General features: G+C 39.1%; 1 protein-coding gene and 1 pseudogene across 1 annotated transcript in view; one reads left to right on the forward strand and one right to left on the reverse strand.

The window, feature by feature from the left end:
• Window positions 1-428: 428 nt before the first annotated feature.
• On the forward strand, window positions 429-1,163 carry LOC105993536 (annotated as a pseudogene).
• Window positions 1,164-4,232: 3,069 nt separating this feature from the next.
• The window catches only part of LOC105993513 (vascular non-inflammatory molecule 3-like), an 18,115-nt gene continuing 9,877 nt past the window's right edge, over window positions 4,233-12,470 (reverse strand). The window contains exons 3-7 of the mRNA XM_013026786.1: window positions 10,173-10,365; window positions 7,522-7,813; window positions 6,010-6,383; window positions 5,178-5,351; window positions 4,233-4,361 (exon numbers count right to left, since the gene is read on the reverse strand). Coding sequence (XP_012882240.1) covers window positions 4,233-4,361; window positions 5,178-5,351; window positions 6,010-6,383; window positions 7,522-7,813; window positions 10,173-10,365 — 1,162 coding nt within the window. The remainder of the gene's footprint in view (window positions 4,362-5,177; window positions 5,352-6,009; window positions 6,384-7,521; window positions 7,814-10,172; window positions 10,366-12,470) is intronic.

The raw sequence follows: 12,470 nt of genomic DNA on the forward strand, positions 1-12,470 counted from the left end.
AAGCCACACTCACACATGAAAGTGGTAGAAAAGTCTATTAGGAAAGGAATACACTTTCTATAACTGAAAGCTGCTCATTTCTAGGGTGAGACTGACAATGATGTTCACCACAGCACACTTGTGCTATTGAATCTCTGCCCTCCCCAGGACCTGCCCACTGGCAGAATCACTATCTCAAGGTTTGAGGATATTGACTGAATTACATTTTACCTCTAAAGCATGATATATTGAGCCTGGGTAGATAAAATGAAGATCTGCTATAGAACTATTTGTTGTCTCATCAGAGGCTGAAATTAAGCCTATCATCAATCCTTAGGTGAGTACTCAGCCAAATCTAATCTTCGGACATTCTGTGACCTTATCCGGCCATATAGATAGGTTTAAAAGTTTAATTACGGAGCTGCCATCTTGCGGCTGTGTGCGCCTAATCTCAGCTGGTCTGCCCGAGACCCCCTGAGCGCCAACCCTAATCCCCCGCGCGGCCCCATTTCCGCTACAAGATGAAAGAAACTATCATGAACCAAGAAAAACTCGCCAAACTGCAGGCACAAGTGCGTATTGGTGGGAAAGGAACTGCTCGTAGAAAGAAGAAGGTGGTTCATAGAACAGCTACAGCAGATGACAAAAAACTTCAGTTCTCCTTAAAGAAGTTAGGAGTGAACAATATCTGTGGTATTGAGAAGGAGAATATGTTTACAAACCAAGGAACAGTGATCCACTTTAACAACCTTAAAGTTCAGGCATCTTTGGCAGCAAATACTTTCACCCTTACAGGCCATGCTGAGACAAAGCAGCTGACAGAAATGCTTCCCAGCATCTTGAACCAGCTGGGTGCAGACAGTCTGACTAGTTTAAGGAGACTGGCTGAAGCTCTGCCCAAACAATCTGTGGATGGAAAAGCACCACTTGCTACTGGCAAGGATGATGATGATGAAGCTCCAGATCTTCTGGAGAATTTTGATGAGGCTTCTAAGAATGAGGCAAGCTGAATTGAGTCAACTTCTGAAGAAGATATAACTTGAAGAAGTTACAGGAGCTGCTATTTTATAATATGACTGCTTTTTAAAATTCTTTTGTTTATGGGTCTGATAAAATCTAGATCTCTTAATATTTTTAAGCCCAAGCCCCCTGGACACTGCAGTTCTTTTCCGTTTTTGCTTATACAAAATTCATTCTCTGCAGCTAATGAAGCTGATAAAGCCTGGGAATAAAGGTTGAAACAAAGGTTAATAAAATTGTTTGCCTAGTTAAAAAAAAAAGTTTAATTACAATTTTCTCTCTTAGCGATGTGATCTTAAGTTTCCTTTACTTCTCTGTGGCTGGGGGCTAGCTGCTTCCTATCTTCTCAAGACCAGAATAATTCTGGTTACAGTCACTTACCATCTAAGATCTGAGATGACAGCTCCTGCAGAAAGAATCTAAGAGAGATGGAAATGGGGACACCAAAGGAATATTCTTCTGCCCAGAGAGTTTCTGGCTTTCTAGTACTGAATTAAATTATGTTAGGTGGGAATAAGCACTAGGAAAAGCTTAGGAATATATAGTTGTCATACATTTTGTGGGAATAAAAGATGTCTATGCAGGCACCAGTGACTCACACCTGTAACCCTAGCTTCTCAAGAGGCTGAGATCTAAAGATTGTAGTTCAAAGCCAGCCTGGGCAGAATAGTCCACAAAATTCTCTTATCTCCAATAAACCACTCAGAAAAAGCCAGAAGTGGCACTGTAGCTCAAGTGGTAGAACACTAGTCTTGATCACAAAGAGGCTCAGGGACAGTGCTTAGGGCCTGAGTTCAAGCCCCAGGACTGGCAAAAAAAAAGTCTATGAACTCAGTGATCTTCAGCTGCCATCACAAGACCCAGAGCACTCACTAGCTCTCAGGTCAGTCTTTTTCTGGAGTTAATCAATGACCAGTCAAGATAAGGGGAGGGAAAATAGGCCAAAGATTGCTAGGGGAAAGGTGACAGGGTAGCCCTTTCTAAGGAAGTTTATATCCTAGCACTGGAGGGAACTAATTCCTGAGCTTGAGGGCTTAGCCATAATTGAGTAGTCTTTAAGATAGACTATATCAAGAAGGAAAAAAAGATGTGTCCTGAAGCAGATAATTTATTTCTTTATTAGTTCTATTCCACGTATCTAATTTCAAATAGACCATAACAGCCAAGGAGATTATGATAAAAGAATGGCAAATGAAGATATTTTTAGGGGAGGAACACAAAGGCAAAAGGTCAATGTGCATCTGATCATATAAAATAATATTTATCAAAATGAATTCCAGGAAATGGAAACAAATTTTTTTTCTTTGTTCCTTCATCTGTCTTTGGGAGGATGGGGGGGGGACAGAACTGGTGAACAAAGGGTGAACAAATGCAGCAGTGGTACTCACTAGACACTATGTTGAAAATGAACTATACAAGTTGTGTGTGAGGACAAAAGGAAAAAGCTGGGAGAGAGAGCGAGGGAAGGAGTGACATTGTCCAAAAGTAACTGTATTTGTTGTGTGACTTATGTAACTGTAACACCTCTGTATATCACCTTCGTTATAACAATTTTTAAAAAGAAGAAAAAAAGATAATGATATTATCTTACTTGGCTACAAAGTTGCTCATGACTATTTGGAAGACTCCCTTGTTTAAGTCCTGTGTTACTGGGATCAAATACCTTCTGCCTATTTAAAGGATATATATTTGCCAAAATTCACCAGAGCAACAGAACTCATGAAAGATAGGTAGGTAGGTAGGCAGGTAGGTAGGAGAAAGGTAGGCAGGTAGGTATCTATTATAATATACTGGTTAACATTATTATAGAGATTCAGAAATCCTATGATTGATATCTCCAAGTCAGAGATGAGGAAAGCATTGGTGTAATTTGAAAGCCTGACTTCTAGGGAATGAACTAATAGGGCTGAGGGCCTCCAAGTCTAAGGGTCTAAACACCAGAGGGCAAATGATCTATGTCCTAGATCAAACATATATAACATTAATTCAACCCGTCTCTGCTTTTTTGTTCTATTCAGACCTCTATAACCACAGTGCACAAGAGGATTCTCTGCATTCCTCAGCCCAATTCTGACACTGCTCTCTCTTCCAGAAGTGACCTCACAGACACATACATAAATAGTATATAACCATGTCCAATCACTTTATCACATAAAATTAACCATCATGATGGATGTAATAGTGCATATATTAGAACAGTTACTGTAAGTTAAATTATCAGCATTACCATTTTCAAACTGCAGCACATAACATATATTGGCTTTTTAATCTTCTTAAATTTATTTGTTGTTCAAATTAGATCAATTTCTTCTAGACACTAAGGAATCTCTATTTATCTTCTACCTACCTATCTTACCCTGACAGACCCTGATAAAGCTGTCATCAGAAGTGAGTGGCAGCCCTTAGTTTCACCAAAGAGAGACTTGGGGGTGGGCACATAGGAGTTTTTGTTTTTGTTTTTGTCAGTGTGGGGGTTGAACTCTGAGCCTGGGCACTGTCCCTCAGCTCTTCAGCTCAAGGCTAGCGCTCTACCACTTGAGCCACAGCACCACTTCCTGTTTTCTGGTAGTTTTATTGGAGATAAGATCTCAAGGACTTCCTGTACCAGCTGGCTTTGATCTGCAATTCTCAGCTTCCTGAGTAGCTAGGATTATAGGCATGAGCCACCGGTGACCTGCACACAAGAGGTATAAACAGAGAAAAATGTATTGAAGTCAAAGAGAAAGTATGTCCCCATTGGAGACAAGTCTGAGAGAGCTTGATCAAACAAGTCAAGTGCCAATGCAAAAGCAAAAACACTCTCCAGATAGGATGAAAAGAGACAACCCAGCCAAGCAGCAAGTGCCTCAAGCTGCTGATGTTACTTTTGTGGGTAGGATTTAATGATCATGCTCAGGACATGAACACGGGTGTGAGCAATTCTGAGACATGGAAGGAAGGACATTTCCAAGAACCATGGGACAGGAAGAGCTTATTTGATGAGATGACTTCAGAGCCAAGATGAGGATCTGAAGGGAGATGGATGAATGAAACTGCATCTGTAGTAAGATGTAGGTGAGGCCTCTGAATAACCTTTAGACTTGTGAAATCCTTGAGGAGGGAGCTGTTGGCTGCTGTACCAAAATGTAGCTTCAACTGGGTCCACAATTATTTTAGGATAATGGTTGGTAAGGTAAGGATGACTGACAAAATGTTTTCTGGTTACTTTTCCCTTTCTGCCTGCCTGCCCCCATTCATTTTGGTTTCCCAGGTCCCTGCCCTAAGCGTGGAGGGTCTTTTTCAAATACCCTTCCATACAGGGCCATAACTAAGACAGGTAAAGGGGCTCCACTTCGGCTTCTTAGGCGTCCATCTCTTGAAACCTAAGGAAAGAAAGCAAAGGATAAACTCCAAGACAGGACTTTGTTTTCAGCCCAGAAGTCTTGTCTAGAGCACATCAATTCTAAAGCAATATAAAAGCACTATGAGAAGCACACAGGATTTGGTGTCAGAAGGTCTATGTTTCAAGTCTAGTAGTAGAGGAACTTTGTTTTGTCAGTCGTGGGCCTTGAGCTCTGGGCCTGGGCACTGTCCCTCAGCTCTTCAGCTCAAGGCTAGCATCCCACCACTTGAGCCACAGTGCCACTTCTGGTTTTCTAGTGGTTTATTGGAGATAGGAGTCTCATGGATTTTCTTGCCCGGGCTGGCTTTGAACCTCGATCCTCAGATCTCAGCCTCCTGAGTAGCTAGAGGCTACTCAGCACCTGGTGGGAGGAACTTTTAACTATATGAAGTACAGCTATGACTATAATGATTTCTCAAAATAACATACCCATGAAATAAGTTGTAGACACATTATTTCACTTGAACCTTCTATACTATGTAAAGGAACAGGACATTCATTGTTATTATACATTCATTGTCATTATCAATATTGAAATTTTACTTTCTCTGACTTCATTGTTGTGTTGGAACCCAACATACTCTTTCACAGCAAAATAAATCCCAAATTTTCTATCACAGCCTAACAACAATCTAAAACCAAAAGTTGTATTCTGTCTTGTAGTTTCCACATTCCATATGTCTCTCCTAGGATGCCAAGAATAGTATTTGGAAACTGTCCCATTGTTATAAATATTTTTATTTTGCTAGACTAGCCTATCCATTTGAAGAAATTTATCATCTTGAAAATCTCCTACCTCATAATGTCGTTCAGAGGCAAGCTGACTCCCGCTTAGGACAATCTGTGGGAAGACGTAACTTGTTCCAAATGTGCCACTGAGGGAGAATTCTCCAAACGTAGTAAAAGCTGACCCCACCGGCTCCCCACAAGTACTCAGATCAGGGGTTTGGCACTTCAGGAATGTGCATATCTAAGTAAAAAAAGAACAGTGAAATAATCAGAACACTTGGACATATTTCTTACCTACATAACACAATTTTAAAAGATAGAAGAATCTTGAGCCTGCTTCTCAAGTATTCCTTTTTTTCTTCTTTTATACTCCAAGTTACAACTTATTAGGGAATTTTATCTCCAAATTAGTTGGTTGGGATTATCTTTTTTTTAATGAAGCCAAACAGTATAGACTAATATTTTACCATGGATTCTTATATGGATTATTTGTTTCAATTGAATGTCTCTTTTTAAATCATTCACACTCATGACTACACTGGATCAAATGTTAAAATGTTAGCTCCCTCACCCCATCTCCCATTGCACTAATAGAACCTGGGGGAAACAAGAAAATGCTCAGAAATTGCAATTATTTAAACTTGAACTTGGAGTGCTGAGAATTAGTCAATATGCTTTATCTTTTTACTTTGCAGGCAAGAAAAAATATTCTGTCCTTTCTAAGACTGAAAAAATGAAGTGCTTTAGGGTTAAAAAGACACTTGGAAAAAATGCAACCTTCTACCAATTGACTGAAATCAGCACAATTTTTTAAAGAAAGGTACATCTTTAAAAAGGCAATGCTGACTTAGAAACGAAGCTAACAACGAGGTCATTCTAACATCCACAAGCACTTTTACCTGTAAGTAATACTGGCCTTCTACGACATGCAGCCCATCGAAAGCACCAAGTACGTAAACCTCATCTGCTCGCTTTTCAGTCATTTTATAAGTTAAGTGACAACACAGATTCTTCTGGCACACTGTGTAATTTCCTGTGTCTCCTTTAAGCTCGGTGAAGGTGAATCCATCAAAATAAATCATCCCGAGAAAGTCTTCCTGCTCAGAGGAGAATGGTTGGACTCGTCTAGCATAAGCACTCCAGTCCACTGCCACAGGGTAGTGGGGCTCACTGCGAGGCCGAGACTTTAATTCTGACAGCAGCAGCTGACCACTCTCAGTCTCCATGTCATAGTGATATACCTTGATGGCTTCTGGGCTGTAGATTCCACTCCCTGGGGCCAACACAAATCAATGCAAATACCAGTTTAAATTTTTCATCGCAACTGTCTAATGCAATGCTTCCACATGCGATTAAATAAAAAGATAAGCCAGGTGTCAGTGGCTCGTGCCTGTATAATAATCCTAGCTACTCAGGAGGCTGAGAACTAAGAATCATGATTCAAAGTTAGCCCAGGCATAAAAGTCCATGAGACTCTTATTTCCAATTAAACACACACACACACACACACACACACACACATGTGAAGCTGTTGTTCAAATTGTATAGCACTAACTTTGAGCACAAAAGCTCAGGGACAGTGTCAGGCTCTGAGTTTAAGCCACAGGACTGGCAAACAATAGAAAAAAATAAAATGACATTAAAGCATACAAATACTAAGGAAATCACTGTTATTTTGGCTTAAGTTCCATTTTCTTTTCAATACTTGGGTTTTGATCTTGTGCTTACTAGGCAGGCACACTACCATTTGAGCTACACCTAAGTTCCAATTTGATTCTGTGTGTTCTCTGTTAATACTGATACTACTTACCTAAACTTATGATTTAACAGAAGATCTTTTTCTTGATTTAAGCTTCCATTTCAAGCCATTCTAATTTACTTATCTAATTTAATTCATTCTAATCTAACAAGAAATTAGAAAATTTTACAAACATGAAGAATATTTTTGCATTAATTAAATGATCAATTTCTTGTGTTTGAGATTATTCATTTCAGTCAATGAAAATAAAAAGTTATTTTATCTCAACAAGACATCACAGTACAACTAATAGATGTTAACTGGGACATTCCTTAGATATTGGCTTCAATTTTTTTTTTGTTTCACCTGTTTTTCTGAGAGAACATTTCATTTGTAACCCAGGTAGGCTTTGAGCTCACTGTGTAGCCCAGATTCGTTCATTCTTTTTCATTTTTACATAATTTTATTTCGCTCTATAACTTTTTCCCCCATGTAAAATTACCACAATGCTTGCTTCCTTTGCCCTCAAGAGTAAAGTTCCTTAGGCAGAAATTCATGCTGTTGTGACTTTCATGATACTGGCGTTAATAACTAAATCCTTAAAGAAAGTCAAACCTTGAAAGCTAGTAAGTAGTCTTCCAGAGACCATCACTGCTCAATTGGCATGAGTTACCTGTCATGTGCATCCTGGTGTGGTGAGTATTTGCAGCAAGCAAGTTAACTCTCATGGATCTGGCCCACGCTGAATGGAAGGGGACAGCTGAGAGGAGGGGCAGCGTGTTGTACCAAGCAGTGGGGTAGAGAACACTGTCAACTTGATAGTCATTCACCACCACCACAGCAGGGTCATAAGAAAAAATGTCAAAGCAAGTGAAGATGCCAAACTTTCCAAACGGAGTGTCAAAAGTCACAAATTCTGAATCCTTGGGGAAATCAAATTGAATTTCTGGTGCAAAAAGATTGTACTGTTAACAAAAAGCAAAGAAAAAAATTAGTAAAAGAACAGGTTGCCAGTAGATATGATCAAAACCATAATATATTTCCTCCTAATGGCTCAATTGCTATGTGCATATGATGATATAAACAATGTTTACTGAAATGAACTCCAAGAAAGGGAAAGAAGAGAATTTTTTATTGTACTATTTGCAGTTATTATTTTTTTGCAGTTATTATTTTTTCCCTTCAGTTTATTCCCTTTTTTTACTGTTTTTTATTTCTATACCCTTTGTCATGTATATAAGTGTATCTGATTTGTGGAGGGGAAGGGGAAGCACAAAAATGGTGGGATAAATTGTGAACCAATTCAGCAATGATATTCACTAGACACTATGTTGGAAATGAACAGTCCAACTTGGGGATGAAGGGCATCAGGAAGGGGAAAACTAGGAGAAAATGAGGAAAGGGGTAATATCATTCAAAAAGAAATGTATTCATACCTGATTTACATAACTGTAACCCCTCTGTACAACAAACCTCTTTTATAATAAAATTAAATATTTCCTCCTTTGTATGTTGATGTGCATAAAAGTGTTATGCAAAGATTTGCATAAATCATGGACAACTGTCCCTGAGTTTTCTTACTATATTCATCAAAACTTTTCCTTTTCCTCCATGAATAAGATTCAATCTACAAATGGTATTTAAGATGTGAATATTTCTACCTTAAAGCTCAGTATGAAATCATTAGACTTACAATTTTCAGATTATTTCCACTATGTTTTTTGAGGATGAACAGCTCTTCCCAGTATTAAGTCTGATAGGTGATAATAAAATACATGATATCATTATTTGTTATTCCCTGTGAGACTATCAAGTTTATATAAATCGACTGAAGCAGACTTAAAACTAGTTTCAGCAATGTAATAACTAGATCTTGGGCTGGGAAGGTGGCTCAGTGGTAGAGTGCTTGCCTCTCAGGCATGAGGCCCTGAGTTCTAGTCCTCAGCACCTCAGAAGCAGAAAAAGCCAGAAGTGGTGCTGTGGCTCAAGTAGTAGAGCATTAGCTTTGAGCTTAAGAGCTGAGGGACAGTACCCAGGCCCAGAGTTCAGGCCCCACGACCAACAAAACAACAACAACAACAATTACAACAAAACTAGATCTTGTTAGTTAACAAACCACTAACAATTCTACTTTTTCAGCTTGACAGAAGCTTCACCAGTGCAGTGTTGTACACTAACAAACAGGGAGATGCTGAAGATCACTGTGTATGACTTCTTGCTCTCCATATTTGCCACAACATAGACTTGTCCTTGACCAGGAAGGTATGTCTCTCCTACACTGGTGTAGAGAAACATAATTCAATAGCTACTACCTCAAGCTGACCATATGCATAGGCTGGACTCTTGACCTTCAGTGTCTCCCTGATGGCTGTAACCAGTACAACACTTGCACTGTTAGAGCAATGATCAGGCTGAAAAAAATAACATTATGAGTTACTTACTACCTAACAGGATTAGGGTAGGACATGTTTGGGACTGGTTTTCGTTTGGTCCAATGTGTTCATAGGTCGGCTCAGGTATCAGCTCTCTCATACTCAGACGGTTTAGCACAATGCTTGCTTGTGTTAGTGTGTGCACCCTGAATCCTGAGTTTGACGGCTCAGGAAGGCATGTGACCAAACTAGAATAAGGGAGTGATAATGCCTCTGCAAGATTCCTAGGAGAGAAAAATACACTTCCTGTGGATTTTACTCATAGGAATGTGAACTCTGTGTTGCTATAGCTATGATGGCTTCTAGGAGAACTGCCATGAGAAAAGGCAGTTAGCCAATGATAAGAAGGCTGGAACAGTAGACAATATCTTTTAACCCTCCAAGCAACTAACTGTACCAGCCCTACCTTTTCTATTTTATTATCTATGAAGCCCACCTCTTTCTATAATACTTATGTAAAAGGTAAATATTTCCTTAGCTACATAAACAAAGATATTCCTCTCTTTTTGAAAAAGCTAGTTTCCACAAAGATCATGTTCCCTTGAAATCAAAAAGTCCTGTTAGACTACATGGTAGCTTAGTGTAAAATATTAACAAATGGAGTCCAAGTGTTAACCCTGACATTAAATTGTGGATGAAACAGATCATTTCCTTTTCTTTCTCAAAGAATATCACAATGTAATATTCAGACATATTCTATTTTATGACTAATACAAGTTTAAAATCCTTACTTGAGTCTAAATCAAATTAAATCCTATTCTACTGGAATAAATGACTATTGTATTATGCAATTATGAGTTAACTCCCCAGCATGGAACATACAACCATATATGCATATCACAAACAAACACAAGCAGTAAATCAAGTTTAGTAATACCTAAGTAATTCTTACCTTGTGGTAGCGGGCCACCAGTTTACCCTCAGAATCAAACACCACATTAGTGTTGTATTGGTAATGGCCATCCGGGGGACATTGAGGGTCACTGGTGTTGCACGATTTCTTGTCTCCCATATTTGCCACAATGTAAATAGAGTTGTCCTTGGCCAGGCAGCTGAGTCTCTCCTGCACTGGTGTGTAGCCAAACCTAATTCAATAGACACTGCTTCAGCTGACTCTGTTTTATCCATTTGTGATACTTTGTTGCCTATCGAATATCAGTTTGGGATCAATAATTAGCAGAAAAAGTTTTAAAACTCACATGTCACATGGTGTTTTTCATGAAAGCAATCTTTCAATGTGCCAGATTCCAGATTTGCAGTGCCAGACTGGTGTACAGAAAAGACAAAGAAAGAAACGGAGAAGCAACACTGCCTCTATATTATAAAGTACTTCCAGGAAGGCTAAGTAAGGGCTTAGAGTTTTGTAGACTTTTGAGAAAGATCTTGTCTATAACCCAAGTCATATCTTTCAAATTTGCTGATCTAGGTGTGACTGGAAACACAAGTACCAGGTGGCAGAAAATAGTGGGTTCTGTGCTAAACATCTGTTATACAAACAAATACAGATTGTGTAGTGAAATGGAAGTAAGCAAATACTTCACAGAGCTGGCATAGATTTCCTATCACTCAAAAGCAACATACAGGTCAGGTACTAAGAGCTCACACCTGTAATACTCCCTCTCTGGGAGGCTGAGGTCTGAGGATCCTGGTTCAAAGTCAGCCCAGGCTGGAAAGTCTGTGAGACTTTTATCTCCAATAAACTACTCAAAAAAGCTAGAAGTGCACTATGGCTCTAGTGGTAGAGTACTTGCCTTGAACAAAGGAAGCTTAGGAACAGTACCCAGGCCTAGAGTTCAAGCCCAGAACTGAGGGAAAAAAAGAAAAAGAAAAAAAAAACAGCAAAAGTAAAAGTATCATACAACATCTGTTATAGAGGGCCTTCATGAGAAATCATGAGGAAAACACAGAACAAATCATGAAGGCAGAATAAAAACAAAAGGAAACTAGACACTGGTGGCCCACACCAGTAATCCTAGCTACTTGAGATATAGATGTTCATGGTTCTAAGCTTAGTCAGCAAGAAAAAAAATTCAAAATTCTCTCTCTAAATAACCATCAAAATGCTATATTGGATCTGTGGCTCAAGTGGTAGACTGCAAGCACCAGCTGTGAGCAAACAAGCCAAGTAAGAGCACGAGGCCCTGACTTCAAGCTCCAATAGCAGCAGAAGAAAAGAAAGGAAAGAGGGAAAGAAAAGACCAAGAAATTAAAAGGAAACAAACTTCAGCAAAAAAGCAGACTAGAAATGTTTAGTAACTAGGGCATTGCTAGAGAATAAATAGATTCACTAGACATTGAGTGTTTCAGGGTAACATTGTATACCCAGACCCTTAAGAGTCCATATGGTTAGCAGGGCTTAATGTAATCAGCTGTGTTTTAATTTCATTTAGTAAAACTACTAAATATGAGGTCATAGACGCCTTTTTGTATCATAAACAATATGCAAATAGTGATACCTACTGTCACCAATGACAAAGTGAATGTGCACAATACATCAAGTGAGTTCCTGGGATCAACTAATTGCTCAAGATAGAACATAACATAAAAACATAAATAGTGGTTATTAGGGATTTTTATAATTATGAGAAGACAATTAATGTAGTAATTGCGTTGTTACTTTTTTAGGTAGCCTAAGGTTACCTCCAACTTGCAATCTCTCAGCCTCAACCTCCTAAATGTTAGGATTAGAGACATGAGCCACCTTGCTCTACCAGCTCCATTGTTTCTTAAAGCCAAGCAGCACTACCATGTGAGCTCTCAGCCCCTCTGCAATTGATGATGAGCTGATCTTTGAATAAAAGGAATGGATAACTTAGCTACTGATATAGACCTTTTATTTTTCTGCAGGAAAAAACTGGGAAATACCATTATGTTCACGTTTATTAAGGCCCTTTACTAAACCTGCTGTGTAATTTGTTTAATTTTTTTGGCAAAATTGCCTAATGAAATGTCTAATATATCAACACGTATAAACAGTAGATTTAGGGTTTGTTTGTTGGTTGGTTTGTTTTGGTCAAGTCGTGGGGCCTGAACTCTGGGCCTGGGCACTGTCCTTCAGCTCTTTAGCTTAAGGCTAGTGCTCTGCCACTTGAACCACAGCGCCACTTCCAGCTTTTTTCTTTTTGCTTATGTGGTGCTGAGGAATCGAACCCAGGGCCTCATGCATGCAAGGCAAGTGCTCTACCACTGA

This window comes from Dipodomys ordii, unplaced genomic scaffold, assembly GCF_000151885.1.
Source record: "Dipodomys ordii isolate 6190 unplaced genomic scaffold, Dord_2.0 Scaffold97, whole genome shotgun sequence".
In the NCBI taxonomy this organism is placed as follows: domain Eukaryota; kingdom Metazoa; phylum Chordata; class Mammalia; order Rodentia; family Heteromyidae; genus Dipodomys; species Dipodomys ordii.